A 17,018-nucleotide genomic window follows, 5' to 3' on the forward strand; every position below is an offset into this window, starting at 1 on the left:
TAAATCTTCATTCGTTCATTTTTTATTCTTTTGAGTTGCATCAACTGCCGGGATTGTTATTAGTTCATTAGTGATTGGTTTTTCAAATGACAGTGATTTTCAAACTGACAGTAAGTATATAGATATAGTGACAAACAAAAATATCAGTAGACTAGATTGCTAACGTTATGTGCCATAGTCATACCCTCCGTAGGCAGGTTTATGTGTTGTGAGTTATGAGGGTACGTGGTCATGAGTGTAGGTTTCAGATTATAGGATACAGTGAGTATAATGCAACGTAGTTCTACAAATACATACGTGCTTATACATCAGAGCACGGTTGTATACGAGTGAGATCACTGACATATAATGAAATATGCATATACATATGTATTATGTAAATAGATTCTTATGCGTATACACTTGGCCTTCAGATGTTTCATTCGTCCGAATGAATTAGTTCGTCAGAACTCAGAGCTCAAAACGTGGCCAGAAAGTCAGAAGTCAGAATCTAGAATGCTCATCCACTGTAATCATACTCTAACAGACGCAATCTTACTTCAAAACGTAAAAAAGAGATGGTAACTTCAATATTAAATATCTCATGAACTATTAATCGTCGGTGGCCTGCCTCTAAATCTTCAACCGCCAGCTTCAGTTTTCGATGTTTTATCATCGTGTAAAAGTTTCTCAAAACATCAGAGTTATAATTCAGTATTTTATATCGTTAGTAAAACTTTGTACCTGTTTTGCAATTTTATATCTAATACTAATCGTGAACTTATGTAATTTTCAAATGATGGATTTGTACATGTATATAATAACATTTTATTTTATATAAATTTGTTAATATTATTTTTATTACTAAATAATTTAAAATAATTTACAAAATAAGCTGATATATGTACATACATACATTCTCATATATATATTATATAAATTAGAAAAATATTTGTTTTTCAAAGTTTGTGCATTAACAATTATGAAACAATATTTTTGTAAACAAAATATATTACTGTAAATTTAAATATTATATAATAAAATACATATATACATATATATAAAAGTTTGTGTATACCCCAATACATAATTATAATCATATTTTTATAGAATGTTTTTATATGTCAGAAGATTGTTATGTATCCAATTTGAAATAAGATAATAACCATTTTAATAGTTATATAGTTGTTTAAATTAGTAATACAATTACAATATTCCTGATGATATGAATATTACAATATCCTGATAATATTAATTGTTTTGAATATGTGTTAGACACATAGTATGTAGTACACATATGTAAAACAAGTTTATTTATTTTTGAAAACAAAAATTGGCTAAGTTTTGTGAAAATAAGTGCAAGAAAGTTCAAATCATTTTTAATAAATATATATTTGTTTTGTCTGATTATCTAATTTCTGAATGCCTATGGTATCATTTGATCAGGAAATATCATACTTATTTTTTTTTAGATATCATTATTGGAATAACAAATATTAGTATCACCTAATATTTGTACAAATACAGTTTATATACTATTGAAATGTAAGATTGTAATAATATGAAATACTTACGAAAGATATTTCATAAAACTTAGGCATAAACGTAACAATAAATTCAACATATAAAAATAAAATTTGTCCTATTTGAATTTGTTTATCTTTATTACAAAATTTTAGCACATATATTTTTTTAAAAAACTTGATTGTTATAATTAATAAATTATTATAGAAATAGAATGGTGTACATACAATAGTACAAGATATTTACCAATATATATATAGATATACAAATTAATTTTTGACACTAAATCTACTGAGCTTTAATATGCACCTAAATATATATACTTCATTAAAATTAAAGTAATAAATAATGTAATGTATGTAATATATGTATTTATGTCTCTATCTAAGTAAAACATTTGCATATTTTTAGTAATTGCAAAAACAAAAAATCTGATATCAATCAGTTTGGTAGCCTTATACATTATATATATTATATATTATTTATATAATGTATAAGACTACCAATATATATATATATATATATTGTATAAATAATATATATATTATAGTATAATAGTATTAATAAAAATCATGTATGTAAGATTTTGTACATACATACAAAAATAATAGGACAATTTCGAATAGGACAAACACTTATATCATTCTTTATTCCTTATTTTCATATCCTAATTTCTTCTCCTATGGAACATTTCAGAAGAATATTATGTTTCAGCATTCAAGACAGTTAATTGAATTCTATGATACTGGAACATCCGAAGGATAGAATCCAAAATTAGATCTTAATTGTTCTAACAAGACAAATGTAAGAATAGTCTGTGGAGCTAATCTGATAAATGCAGGTATGTAGCCCTAAAATAAAATAATCAATATATTTTTAAACTCATATGCTTGAAATTTTATTTTATACGAATACATTAACAGGAAGATTATTATTTGAATAAACACATTTAGATAAGACATATATAAATAAATTGAACTATATAATTAAGAAAATTATAATTACAACATAAATATCTTATGATACAAAATAGATTGAAAATGTAAAACTTAAGATACATAATCTTCCTTCTTAAGTAGATACATATGTAGTTTCTTTAGAAGATTAGATGTACATATGAATTATTTTCCTTTATATTTCAATAAAATCGAATATTCTGTTACGAATAAATAATTTGGCACTTCTAAATATATATTCTTATTGCGTTGCAAATACATGCAGAGATAAAAATTAAATTCAAACAGATACAAAACGTTTTCTACATTTTATATAATTGAGTCATGACTATGCATTTAATAATAGTAAAACAACTATTATTAAACTATCTGAAACATTTATAACTAATTTCTTCTATAAATATATTCAATCAATGTCATTACTGTAAACTACATGTAAAGTAAAAAAAGATGTTTCATTTACAATGGAAAGTAATAATCTAACTGAACACATTGTGATTAAAAAATATATATGCCTATTGAATTAAGTGTACTATTTATATAGATTATTTAACTCCAAGCATTCAGTGATCAAAGGGTTAAGTAGAAAAAAAGAAAGCTATAAATTACAGGAACTGCGCAAAGTTCTAAGGGTATACAAAATCACTTTAATTCTTAATTATTATGATGAATTTAAATGTCTAAATATAAACTTTCTGTTCAAATTAATTATTCTAAAAAATCCATAAAAAGATTTCTCTAATTACTAATTTTAAAAGATTATCTTTAATTTATCTCAAATGTGTTTACTCATACTATAACCTTCCCATTATTAGGATATTATGATATAGAAGTATCTAAGAAAAACTAATTCAATACATAAAAAGAAACTTACTTTAAAAAATGCAAATGGTCCAAGCTTAGCAGTATACAAAAATAGATCCATCAAATTCTATAAAACATTACATAAATAAATCTCTATTACTACGTTATTCACTTAATCTTACTTTTACAATTACCTTAAATTCTCCTGGGTTAGCATTCATTGCTCGTGTTTTTAAAACATCCAAAGGTTGTGTAAGAGTTGTAGCTACAGCACCCTTGTATAGGAATAAAACATTAACTGAGAATGCGTAAAATAATATGGTATGTATTGCTTACTACTATTTGCTACTATCTACTACTATCTATATAAATCTTGTGTTATTGTATTAGTATCATTGTATAAAAGAACTGCAAGCCTGTATAAATATAATTTATATGAAATGTATTATTACATTTACATGAATTGTAATACATACATATATTTATATGAAATAGTATGAAATGATAATATAAATAATGTTTGTTACATAATATCTTCTTTTTTAAAGTTCATGTAATAAAAAAAAATTGTTGTTTGAATTACACCATGTTTATGGTTATTATTCTTTTTCAAATTTGAATATATTATTTAAATATACTTACTGCACATACACTTGACACAACATGAGTTATAGGATTATCTTTAAAATAACCACTTTGTAGCAACATAATTTTAACTTGATCATAAAAGCTCAGTTGTCCAATTGTCATTAATGCAGCTCTTAATGTTGCTGTAGAGCATCCACTAAATAAATGACTTACTCCTTCTTGCTGAATTACACGTATTATTCCATCTAGAGCATGCTTATAACTATAATAAAATTTATTATTACATAACAAAAGCAAAAGTAAATTAAGATAATAACTTAGACCCTTACTTTCGTCTTAGTTGTGATGGAAGTTTTATATCATTTTGCATGCGTACATTAATTACATCTCCTGGTGTTCCAAGAACACCACCAGCTGCGCCAGAGAATCCAGCCAATAACAATTTTTGGTAAAATAATAATGATTGTCCAGATGTTTCAAATGTTTGTTTACCTACCTAAATATATAAATATAATATATCCAAATGAGAAGTATAGTGTAATAACTCAAATAGTAACATAGAAAAGTTAAATATACAATCAAATTATAAGAAAATAGATATTATAAGTAAATAATACATATAATGAGAATAAATTTACTTCATATGCTCCAAATCTCATTGTAGAATATGTAAGTTGACGAAGCAGAGAAGCACTTAATCCATTGTACAAAGCTAAAATTCCCTGATTTTGTATTATAGATGTAGTTAATCGTGCTATAGATAGCTTGCCTTCTTGTTGTGTTTGTAAGTGAACCTATAAATGTGTGGTGTGTAAATGAAATGCTATTGCATTTCAGTACATCACAACATTTTTTTAAAATTATAAAGCTCACAGTTTGCTTAAAACGATATTTGAAATTCAAAATATAATTAGTATATTTAATTGTTAATTACATAATTATAATCTTAAAAAAAGAGGAGTTGAAACTTATGTTATATTCATTTATGAATTTAATAATAAAAATACCTTTAACAAATCTAAAGGATGGGTAACACAAGCAGCACCTGCAGAGGAAAGCCCACCAAAATACCACCGCGACACTTTTTTTGTTTTATCTGTCATGTTTTCTGTGTTTTATGCTTTCATAAAACAGGTAAAAATGAGACATTTGATAAATAATTAATAAATGAAACTACTTAAAATAAAATGTAATTAACACATTTACTTATTTTTATATTTTTACATATTGGTTTAGGATTACATATATGTATAAACTGTATATATATGAGTTATACATATATGCATACATAAATTAAAATTCGTATATATATATCATACATAAATTAAGAAAGTGAATGATTAAACTATTAATAATTTTTAAAGTACTAAAATTAATTATTGACATATATATATAATATTAATGTGATATGTAATATAATATTAATGTGATATGTAATAAACTAATTATTGTAGATATTAAAGCAATTATAATGTACATGTACGTCATGTTTGTGCGCGCGCTCGCGTGATTTTTAGTTATGTGTGTATGCATATATACTTCTAGAAGAAAGAAATGATCATTTTAATTATAATATTTTTTAAACAATAAGTTAAATTGAGAATACAATTATTAATTGATAAATTATTTAAGAGGTTTATATAAAAAGATTTACGCAATTTTTTAAATAAAAGTTGGAACATTTTTACAAAATTCACATATTTATAACTGATTATATATACAAAGCGCCTAAAAATTGTTATAATTAAATAACTTATTATTAACAGACTTTAACATATAAAATAATCATGATAATGTTTTAACATAATTATCTTCATAAAAATTTGAACATATATTTATATATATAAAATTCTTAAACATATATTTCGACTTCTCTCATAAATTTAAAATTTAAATGATTTCATTCAAGCGCTGTTACGAAACATGATATAAGCTATAGTTATACCGCATATACATGTGTGTCAAGTATGTTTAATCAGGATTCATTGATAATTAATTTTATTAGCGGTATGTAAGTAGAACATCCGTATTACTTCTGTGCACGCTTGTACATTCAATTTAATATAAACATATGATATCTTTAGTAAATTAAGTATAAAAAAGAACTTATTAATTATATCGTAAAGGTTTACCACATGAAGATTATTTTTTATTAATTTCTAATGATAAAAATTAAAAAATAATTATGGTGATCTTTCATAATCACTAACAAATCAAAGTAACAAAAAAATATAGATACGATAAACACAAAAAAAATGAAGAAAAAAAAATGAATAATAGAGTATAATGTAGGGAAGCTACTTACTATAAATTGTATCATTAATAGAACTTTCAAATTACTCTTGATTAGTAAGTATACCCGGCAATATCTAAACTCTGACTGACGTAATGTCCAAAATCAGTTAACAGAGCTGGAAAGTTGGTGAACGCGCACGCATCAGCTGATAGCCACGTGTTATACCACCTCCTTTCGAAACTGGAACTCCTTTTCATCGATATGCTTACTTTTAAGAATGGTTATATTTCTCTTAGCAAAATTAATAATTATTAATAATTATATAAGACTCGTATAAAAAAAATTGAGTATTTATATACATGTTGCAATTATTTTTCAAAAAAATGTACATTATAAGCGGCAGTATTCTATATATTATACATATATAATGTCGTTATTATTTGTTAGTTTTTAATCATCTTTTTGCATTTTCATATTATTTGATTAACGTCAGGATATTTTTATACGATTAAAATTTTTATGGAGGTTTCTTTATTTATATTACTTCCCAACGATTTTTGTGAATTTTTATATACAATTATTAATGTAAAGATCCATTACATAATTTGCAGAAATACATTATTTGTACAAAGTTCATCAAATATTGAAATAATAGTATGCAAATATGTTTGTACAATTCTTGCAAATGTGTTATTGGAATATTATTAGCTGCTATTAGTTAATTTGTAATTTATATGTACATTAATTCTAATATTAAATCACTAAAATTACAGTATGTTAAATATTAAAATTTATTTTTTGTATATTAATTCAATATAATGTATCAAAACTTCTTTAAAAACTCGCGCCGTTGGTCGTAACAAATCGATACCTAATCAGTTAGACCCCAGTCGACTCCAGTACCAGTCGTGCTGAACAACACGGCAATGCCGTATCTGTTTTGCCCCATTTTCAACTAGAGAGACAGCCGATCCTAGAGTCGGCTGTGGTTAGATCTCAAACTTAATTCAGCTCAATCTAACCTTAAATTCCTACTTCGTGCTGAAGGCTAGTCAGAAACATGTGTTTCATATTATTATAGAGTATTTCAATCTAATAAGATGTGAAATTTATATTCTGATTTTATTACGCTATATATAAGAAATTACTAATTACTGAGTAAATTGGAATGCAATATTTATCGTATTCGACGGTGTTTAAATGTTACAGGCTTAACCAATAATTGTAATGTATGTCTGAAATCTGAAATGAAATATGATTGAAACTAATTTGGTCTGAAGATATAATAACATCAATTTGTTTTGTAGTTAATTTGTAAATCATTTGGAAATAGAATATTCTGTTATATTTGATATGAATTATGGCTAATATAATGGATTCAATATCGAACATACTTGGCATTGATAAAGTAAATATGGATGGAAAATTAATTTGCATAGAAGAACAACATGATAGTAATGCAAGCTTTTTATTGAGTTGTGTTATATTTAATGCATTAAAAAAGAATTATCGAATATGTTTTATATTATTTCATAATACAATGAATCATTATCATAATATGGGTGTGAAATTTGGTTATAATCTTATGTTATTGAAAGAAAAAGGTAAAGTTACAGTTATAGAACCAATGAAGTTTATTGTATCTAATATGGAATATACATGTGAACAAACAGCAAATAATGTTATTCATGATATATTTTTAACTATTAAAAATGAGTATGACAAAATAGTACAAAACAATGAACCTGTTACTATTATAATTGATGATTTTAGTCATATCTATAATTTTGGATGTAATTTGAGAGAATCTACATATTATGTAAGATATTTAAGATCACTTGTTGAATATTACAACAAATCTCAACTTTGTATTATAACACACACCTATAAAGATGAGCCAAAAAATTCTGTTTCTAATATATTTGCATATGGGTTTAAACACATGGCGGATTTATTTGTTAAAATCGAGCCTCTGGAAACAGGATATTCTAGTGATGTATCTGGAAATATAACAATTAATTGGAAAATGGATGATATTAGAACAAAATATAATTGGTCTGAAGTAGCAAGATATATATATAAGTTATCAGATCGTCAAGTACAAATTTACACACCTGGTGCATCAGCTTTATTAGCATAAAGCAAGTTTTCTGGAAACTTATAGTTCTATATGATATGCATATATACAGAAAAATAGTAATAAACCATTTTGTAAGTTTGCTATATATTTGTTTTACTTCTATATTACTAGAAGAGATGATAGTACATATCTGCTATCACTAAATTCTTAATCATTCATATTTTTGTAGATTCAATAAATAGTACATAATTCTGAATTTTATTATAACTTTTTAAATTATAATTTCGTAATTTATAGTTACAAAATTGATCTTTGTGGTTTGTTTTAATTTATCAAAATAATTAGTAAAATGGCAATAGCAACAATAAAAATATCATATTTAAAAAATTGGAATGGAAACAGATGTAATTTTTAATAACGGATAAGTCCTCTATCATAATTATTTGCAATTTGCAATTTGTGTATCATATTGTATCTTATAACATGGAACATGTTATCTGTACTTACATTATATATAATACTTGTATGTATGCAGTACAGTATAAAATATATATTAATTTGTAGCAGAATTTATTTCATTTAATTTATAGGATAAATACATCAATAAGGAACAATTGAAAAAAAAATAGCATAAAAGAATAATTTAATACCTCTTTTTTTTAATTTTCTATAAATTAAGCTCTATCTCCCGATTGTGATAGATTTAAATATAAATATTAAGGATTGATATCTATTGGATATTATCCAAGTCATAAATAAATGTATATGAATATATATGCACAAATAACAGATTATATTCGCACAAAATTTATTCTACAACTTCTTCAACAATAAATTATATGTATATATGTATGCATGCATATACCTATGCACAGAATTTCATTATGATTTAATATATATCCATTCACTGCTATTATTGATACAATAAAGTTTAGGAAAAAGTATACAATGCAATTACATATGTTCAGAATTAGTTCAATTCTGAAATAAACAGTCCACTCTGTATACATACACATATATATGTGCATACGTACAAACATATTACAGATAATGTTTTATACTACACATACATAATACATACAGATGTAGACGTTTAAAACAAGTCATCAAAATAATTTAAATATTTATGGAGATAGTAAAAGAAATGGTAAATAAAAATTGTTTGATATGGAATATGATGCCAAGACAAATATAATTACTCATTATAAAATTTGAATTAAGAGTACAGAAAATTGATACTTCATAATTCATAATCAATACACTTTTTACTAGACCCTTTAATTGATTGAACTAAAGTATTAAATGCATAAACCTTATTATATACACAATTATATGATTTGAAATGATAATTGTGGTCTATGGCTACATACAGTATAAATGTGAAAACGTGGTATTTTATTACAAGATTATGGTAGGCTTGAATTGCTTTTGACTTAATAATTTACTAATAATAAAACACATTACCAATTTGGTTCTAAGCTCCATATCAAACAACTTTAATGATTAGGTATATATCCCATTTTCAAAAGCTAAACATTTTGGTGATCTGTTTTAGCTACATTAACTGCATGACACAAGTTTTATAATTCCCTACTTCATAATACATTGCATAAATATTTACAGATGTAATAATATGATTCTTTGAATAGCAGAGCAAAATGATATTATAATACTCTTAATTTTAATTACAAATAAACTAAATTTTGACATTTGTTGCAATTTACTATTGGTTACCATTAGGGTGCTGTAAAATTAATGCAATTTGTATATAATTGTACAATTATACATATCGATAAAAAATAATTTTTTAGTTAATAAATTGTTCAGAAATACATTACCATCTGTGATAAGATAAGTACGTCATTTTTCACTCTTAATAGTAAATATTAACAGTTTTTACATAGAAAAATCGTTAAAAAATACAACTAACATACAGTTTCTATTTTACATTTATAAAATAAGAATTGGGAGGTTAAATACATTAAATGCGGAAACGAATTATTCTATAAAAGCTAAAATGAGTTTTTATATAATAGTACTATTATTTTTACGTTGTATGGAATAGTTTATACATGACAACAAGATAGTAAAAATTACTAAAATATCCATTTATATTTTATGTGAATACATGTCATAACAATAACAACACATAAAATGCGTATATATATATTTAATACATTTTAGTATATTAATATACATAATATCAATGTTAATATATTATTGAATACTATTTGTTTTCATTTAATTTTATATATTCATCTTTGTATGAATGGAAAAAAAAATTTTTTCTCTGTTTTAAGAAGTAAAAATTGTGAAATATGTTTTGAACTCATTATAAATCCAAATTTGTTGCGTATTTTATTATGAAGTTTTAATATTGAAATTTATTTTAATATCTTTTGTTGTAAATCATCCTACTCAAGTGCGTTTACTTAATAAAAGCATGAAACTCTTATATAAGGTCTTTAATCAATTATGAAACTGATATTGAATTTGTAAATTTGTTTGCTACGATAAGCGATTAAAATAATATTGTGCATTAATTTCACATCATCCTAATAAAGACTGGAAGTTCCACTTTGTAATGAATCCATTCTCGGTATGTACATTGTTGTGTTTCGCAGGATATGATTACTATTAAAAATAAATATTTTGAAGAAGCAGCTGGATTAATGTATAACTTATTGTCATACTAATTACGATATATAATGATATAATCAATTAACAAAGAAAAATTTCCTATTAACTTCAAGCCATTTTTATTCACGCGTACATGTACCATTGTTTACGTATTTCATGCAATAACAAAATGTGATTTTTATCATTAAATATTGATTTCAATTTTGAGAATAATTGAGAATTTGTGAATTAAATATTTATATATCGAGATCCTTATTCGCCACTCTGTTTTGCCTATTTGTAAAAACGGGGTGGATTTGCATATGAATATTAATATCACTTTTCATATCCTATATACTTTACTAAGTCTTTGTTAAATCTGTCTTAATTTGCTAAATTTAAAAATTGAGAAGAAATTAGTAACTTTTGTTTCTAATATTTATGTCATTTCATTTTTTTAATTGTACTGACTTTTTTCCTCTTCTAAATTATAGACAAATATATCACTGATTAAATTATTTGGAGATGTCAAGAAGAATTGAACTATATATCACATTATTATCATGTCAATATTAAAGCATTCAATAGATATAAACCTAAATATTTGATTATGCGATAATAAAAAACTTTTAAAGTGCATACATTCTTCTGTAACTTAATTATTTGACGATAATTAAGTTAATTTCTTACAAAAAGCATTTCCAATAATCTTTTGATGTCTTGCACACTACTCACAGATCAAAATCCACCCCGTAAAAGTTATGTAACAAATATTCCAACGCTTATACGTTTACCGTATTTTTATCGTTTGGTGACTACCACTTTGTTGCAGTCGTGCTAGTTGTACCAACGTTTGCTCCAACGAAGGGATTTGTAGAGGCAGCTATATCCAACAAATAAATATTATAGTAATTAAACAACGTTTAAGAAAGATAAAAACGTAATTGCTCATACATTTATATAAAGATTCATCATCTACTAATATTTCAAATAAGAATGACAATGAAAGTGATGATAATGAATGACATATTTGAAGTACTTTTAATACCAAAATATTGTATCATATAATATTTCGTTACACTCCGTGCTTAAATATCAATTAAGACTTATTTTTCAAGCTGTAAACAATTTAATTTTCATTAGAAATTCCTGACACATGCAATCTGCCCTGCGTCATCGTACAGATTCTGCCGAGCGCCAGAGGGTCACTCGTCCAATAGGGCCCCTCAACTAAAGAACTTTCGAGACTACGAAAGTAGTCATATCATTTTAGATACGCGATTAATCATATTCAAATTACTATAAATGTAATACAATATATAAAGGAACGTATTATAATAAAAGAACTTTCTATTCTACGAAGTAATATTTATGCAATTTGTTATTTACCAAAAGCTTACATTGTACAGGAGATTCTACGATATTCAGCTCTGCAAGATAATTTTTTAAAATCGTAGATAAATCGCTGCATTACGATCGATCTCCCTACTTACCAACATTCACAAAGATTAGCTGTATAAGTCAAGACCTCTGTAGAACAGCTGACGAAAATTTTCTTCTTACTTACATTTAATATTCCTTATTTTGATTTCTGCATTCAATAAGCCTGGTAGAAGCATTTGACGTAGCATATTGTATACGTACTTGCCTTCTTGCCGAAAATCACAAGAAATCAAGTTAGTGATAATGACTTTTTTTGTGTAACACGTCTTCGATAATACGATTCTGAATTATAGTGCAAAATTCGATTGCTTTTGTAACTTGAGAAATAAGTCTCAATCGACATATTTGCATATCACTTTTCGTGTTTGTTTTGGTGTATACAACATTTAACAAGGAGAAATAATAATGCACCATAACAAATAAAAAACAATATATTTAAATTAAACACTGATAGCAAAAAACAAAAGATTAGGTATTCTCTCTTTTTAATGACGAATAATTTTATTCCTTAACAAATAAGGATTAACACTTGGATAAGAGGATAATAAAAGAGAAATATTTAACATTGTGCAGCTATATAATTATTTATATTAAATTGGCATATCTATTCAGTAAAGGAGAGAGTCCTACAGCGACTATTTACATCAAATTATTCTTAAATTTACAATTACTTTTCAATATATGTATATAGGCACACACATATGTACATACATACAATTCTACACTTTTACTTAGCTTTATACTATTAATACTTACTTAAAATGCACATGCTTGCGTCAAATATTAATATTAGGCGTAGAAAAAGTTTTGTGCTGTTGATTATATATCTCATTGGTATCAAAATTGTTAAAAAATTTTTCATGAATTGCCTTTTGTCATTTTTATAGTATTGTTAAAAAACATGTAAATACAACTACTACAAACAACATGTTTAATGGACATTGCATTGTTTTTATATTGTGACTGTTAAAGATTTGTTGAAGATTTGTTTTGCCTTCGGTAATAAGGTCTTAACACTTGCTAGATGTAAACAAAGAATATCGAAGATTTAGTCTAACTCTTTCCATTCTAGGTAATATTGGCTTTAGCTGTCATCCACGAAATAGCTTGTGGTTACTAATGCCGAATTTAATAGTTGTCGTTTAAAATCGACTTCTACGGATATAAAAGTGTTGAATGTAGTTATTTAAATATTTAAGCATTTTTGGGTAGATATAGCTTCAAAAACAGTCTATTATAATATTTATGAAAAAAGCACAAAATTATTTTCTGCACTTAATAACTACAATGATATAAATAAAATAAAATATCTTAAAATTAAGAAAATATTTACTGGAATAAAGCATAATATAACTGTATCATTTATTGCTACATAAGAATACATGATACGTCTTGTGCAAGCATATACCTTGGTGTCATTGCTTGATGTTTAAAATACCGTAAAACTGAAATTGGTAATACTGACACAAAGAATGTGGGAACAAGAGCCCAATAGTTCATTGCATCAATTTGATGATTCAAAGAATAATACGTAGCAATTCGTTGAAAAAAAATATGGATAAAATTGTAGAAACGCCGATTTTTGTATATGTTGTAGACATCGATATATTGAATAACCATTTCCTATATATATAACGGGTGACTTAGTTTTTTTTATTATTTAGTTGAATGTTGCCTTTAACACTAAACCTACCGAGACTTCTTGTATACCTATATTGTATATGAAATATATATACAGTAATTGTATATGAAATTGTATATATACTATTTGTATTGTCACGTCCCGCGCTGCGCACGCGCCGTAACGTAGACTAAAACTACCAATAGCGCAAGTGAGCGTTTCAATTTGAGATTCAAATAAAATTTAACAATTTGTATAGAAACCAAATTCGGGCCTCACAACCCCCACGAAATAACCCGCCACATGACGACCCCTCCACGGTAGACCTAATTATGAAAAAGCGTAACGACATAGAAGATACAGAGATAATTCCTTAGTTCAGAGTAGTTAATTCCTCAGTTCTATGTGATTAGTTCCTTGGTTCTTGGCGATCAGTTCCCAATTCTTGGCAAGTAATTTCTTTGTTCATAGCGATTAGTTCTCAATTCCTTTAGCTCTTAATTTCTCAGTTACTTTGCCTTTCAATTCTTTAGTTCCTTAGTTTTTCAACTCTTAGTTCCTTTAGCTCTTAGTTCTTAAGGTCTTTAGTCCTTTAGTTCTTTAGCTTTTAGTTCTTTGTTTCATTAGTTCCCAGTTCTTGTCAGTTTTGTTAATCGACGTGTTTGTATTTGTCAATTTGTAAATTATTGAAAATCAATTAAATTAAAATCTTGTAATTAATAAGAGTGAAAACGTATCGCGAACGATTGTAACTTCGAGTATTCGAAATCTCAACGACAATTCTGTCAATACCCAATTAGAATTAGAATAAACATTTGTTGTGGAAAATATTTGTCTAATAATATAATAGGATTAAGCGAACATTTATTTTCACCAACCTTGATCCTCTCCCGTGCCAGTACTCCTGCGCGTAGCAGGTTAGCCGAAACGTGGAGTTTAATTGCCAATCGCATTAAACATCAGACAACATTTAATCTAAATTCAAAAATTAACGGCAACACAACCAAAACAAATCAAACAAAACGTAACAGTATATACTATATTGTATATGAAATAAATATACGATATATACGAAATATATATTATACGCATATTTTAAGAAAAATTGTATAGCTTGATGGCGATATGATAATGTTTAAATATGTGAAAGTTGTACAAAAGTTTAAAAACGGTCAAATTGACCGATAGTGGTAGGTTTAGTGTTAAAATCGCTGATCATCGTTTATAAATAGAAGATAAGTGGCAACAAATACTGACGCATACGCTGTCATAGGCACATAACTATAGGCAGAAATACATTGTAGTGATCCTGATAGTTCTTTGCGAATATCTCGGAAACCAGGCGAATCCATCCGTTATATGTATTGGAAAAAAGTTGTTCAAAATACTGACTTCTACAACATACCTAAAAATCATTGAAATCGGAAGGTAGGCAACGTTTCTACAGTTTCATGGAGATATGTATTGAGATAAATTTCTTTCAAGTTCGTACAATATTGCAGTATTCAAATAACTTTTAAAAACTATTTTGTTAGTAACTAAATGGAAATACTATCCACCACTACAAATCTTAGAAATGTTAATATGTACATTCAAAGCTTATTTTATTTAAAGAAAATCTTTTTTATTTTCTGAATTCGCAGAAAAGTAAGGATAGTAATGACTTTTGGTCTTACAATGAATTTTGTTTCAAAATTAGTGTATTATATTAAAAAAGAACCACAATAGTGAAGAATAAAAATTTTAAAATTTGATATTTTTAGCTGATACATTTTAATTTATTTAATACATTGGTAAGAGTTTATTATTATAATAAGGCCTCAAAGAACACAGTTTGTATCAAGCCAAACGTGCAAGCCCAAGATAGACACGTCTAAGTATATACAATTTAGAGTACAATTGATGTGTTCCAAACATATCCATACTACTGTCTATAGGTATTTGGCCACTCAATTATCAGAAATATACAAAATATAGTTGACGTATTTTCTACTGTTAACTTTTTCCACTGTTTTTATCTTACACACTTATATACAGATAGTAACTACTAATACAAATAATATCCAAGTTAGTTACTATAAATAAAAATGTGTGTAAATAAAATCAGGTGAAAATTGGTCTAAGACATTTGAGTACATATATTAATTCCAAGTATCGCCATAGACTATCTGTTTATTATTGGAGTCCTTGGCTGAATGAAATATGATTTTGTCTGGAAGTTTATATACATTTGTTTAAGTGTTTAACTTTTATTGAAGATTAAAATGAAGCTAAAACAACACAGATTTTTTTGTATCAGTCTGAGTTTAGCAATGCATCTAGATCTCTTTTCCACTTGCGACTACAAAATCCGTTGTCAAATATGGCACAATTTCCATTCACGTAGCCGCGACTGCGAAGTTGTGGAAGAATCATAAAATGGTAATGGATGGCCCTGTGTCCCAAACGTCCTGCAGGGTCACGGCCCAGAGGACAATGACAGGATGGACGCTTCTGAGCTGCGCCCGGCGGTAGCCCCTCCATAGGGCCCAGGACCTTATGATATAAACCTACTCAAAACCCGCATTCGACACATTCTATTGGAAGATCCTGAACCGTTGACGTTCTGTTATAACACTCTGGACAGTTACTCTGTTGGATTTGTGTAATAAATTTTTACATAGAATATCATATCTAAAGTTCGAATTTCTCACCTTATCTGCGAAACGTTCAAACTACCGCGAAATAATTTAAACGACGTGAGGAGACAACCGGTGATTTGTTAATTTCACGATTCCTTGTGTCTTCTACGCGACAATCGTCGTGGCGCTGAATCGTCGTGATTTCGCGCGATTCACTTATTTTTTGCGATTATCAATTATCTCATATTGTTTCTTCGCGTTACTAAATACCAATTAATTCCGTGTTAAAAACTAATTAATTGCGTCTAACAATTAGATAAGAGCGTTTATTATATTTTTATCCGCTACAAAAATTTTTGCTATTTAATTCTTTAGTTCGCCCTTAAAGTTAATATGATTTCAAATGAAGATTATGCGTCAAGCAATTCAACTAACGATACATTTTTACCAAGTCCCTCCAAAGGATGTCGAGTGCTGTCAGATAGAAAGGACAGTTCCTCGAGATGTTTATCTGATATGATAATAGCATCTTCAGTACGTCGCCGTC

At 26.5% G+C, this 17,018-nt stretch overlaps 3 protein-coding genes across 5 annotated transcripts in view; 1 reads left to right on the top strand and 2 right to left on the bottom strand.

Annotated features, from left to right (window-relative positions):
• Nucleotides 1–941: 941 nt before the first annotated feature.
• On the bottom strand, nucleotides 942–6,315 carry Dic1 (Dicarboxylate carrier 1). Its single transcript, XM_069132913.1, has 8 exons — nucleotides 6,157–6,315; nucleotides 4,859–4,971; nucleotides 4,490–4,645; nucleotides 4,181–4,347; nucleotides 3,906–4,113; nucleotides 3,458–3,538; nucleotides 3,334–3,390; nucleotides 942–2,354 (listed from the first exon to the last, which is right to left on the bottom strand). Exons 2-8 carry the CDS (start codon nucleotides 4,952–4,954, stop codon nucleotides 2,241–2,243), a joined length of 879 nt encoding a protein of 292 aa, XP_068989014.1. The 5' UTR covers nucleotides 4,955–4,971; nucleotides 6,157–6,315; the 3' UTR covers nucleotides 942–2,240.
• Nucleotides 6,316–6,974: 659 nt separating this feature from the next.
• Elp6 (Elongator complex protein 6) lies at nucleotides 6,975–8,736 on the top strand. 2 transcript variants are annotated; one of them, XM_069132754.1, is made up of 3 exons: nucleotides 6,976–7,316; nucleotides 7,395–8,298; nucleotides 8,397–8,736. In XM_069132754.1, the coding sequence occupies exon 2, from the start codon at nucleotides 7,448–7,450 to the stop codon at nucleotides 8,225–8,227; it is 780 nt and encodes a 259-aa protein (XP_068988855.1). In that variant the 5' UTR covers nucleotides 6,976–7,316; nucleotides 7,395–7,447; the 3' UTR covers nucleotides 8,228–8,298; nucleotides 8,397–8,736. The 2 variants fall into 2 exon arrangements, with proteins under 2 accessions (XP_068988856.1, XP_068988855.1); XM_069132755.1 differs by having other exon boundaries at nucleotides 6,975–8,298.
• A 207-nt stretch (nucleotides 8,737–8,943) lies between these two features.
• LOC138190167 (dnaJ homolog subfamily C member 5) overlaps nucleotides 8,944–17,018 on the bottom strand; it is a 29,749-nt gene continuing 21,674 nt past the window's right edge. For both annotated transcript variants that reach the window (XM_069132757.1, XM_069132756.1), the window contains one exon: nucleotides 8,944–11,669. In XM_069132757.1, the coding sequence (XP_068988858.1) occupies nucleotides 11,602–11,669 (68 nt within the window). In that variant the 3' untranslated portion in view covers nucleotides 8,944–11,601. The remainder of the gene's footprint in view (nucleotides 11,670–17,018) is intronic.

Source organism: Bombus flavifrons, chromosome 3, assembly GCF_040668555.2.
Source record: "Bombus flavifrons isolate JBK064 chromosome 3, iyBomFlav1_principal, whole genome shotgun sequence".
Taxonomy (NCBI): domain Eukaryota; kingdom Metazoa; phylum Arthropoda; class Insecta; order Hymenoptera; family Apidae; genus Bombus; species Bombus flavifrons.

Bases quoted from the DNA above. Each gene is read 5' to 3' on its own strand.
- Dic1 (XM_069132913.1), bottom strand. From the start codon at position 4,954: ATGACAGATAAAACAAAAAAAGTGTCGCGGTGGTATTTTGGTGGGCTT. The intron at 4,114-4,180 runs GTAAGGGTCTAA...ATTTTATTATAG, and splicing joins CCATCACAACTAAGACGAAA to TTATAAGCATGCTCTAGATG. The intron at 3,391-3,457 runs GTAATTGTAAAA...AATGTTTTATAG, and splicing joins CTAACCCAGGAGAATTTAAG to AATTTGATGGATCTATTTTT.
- Elp6 (XM_069132755.1), top strand. From the start codon at position 7,448: ATGGCTAATATAATGGATTCAATATCGAACATACTTGGCATTGATAAA.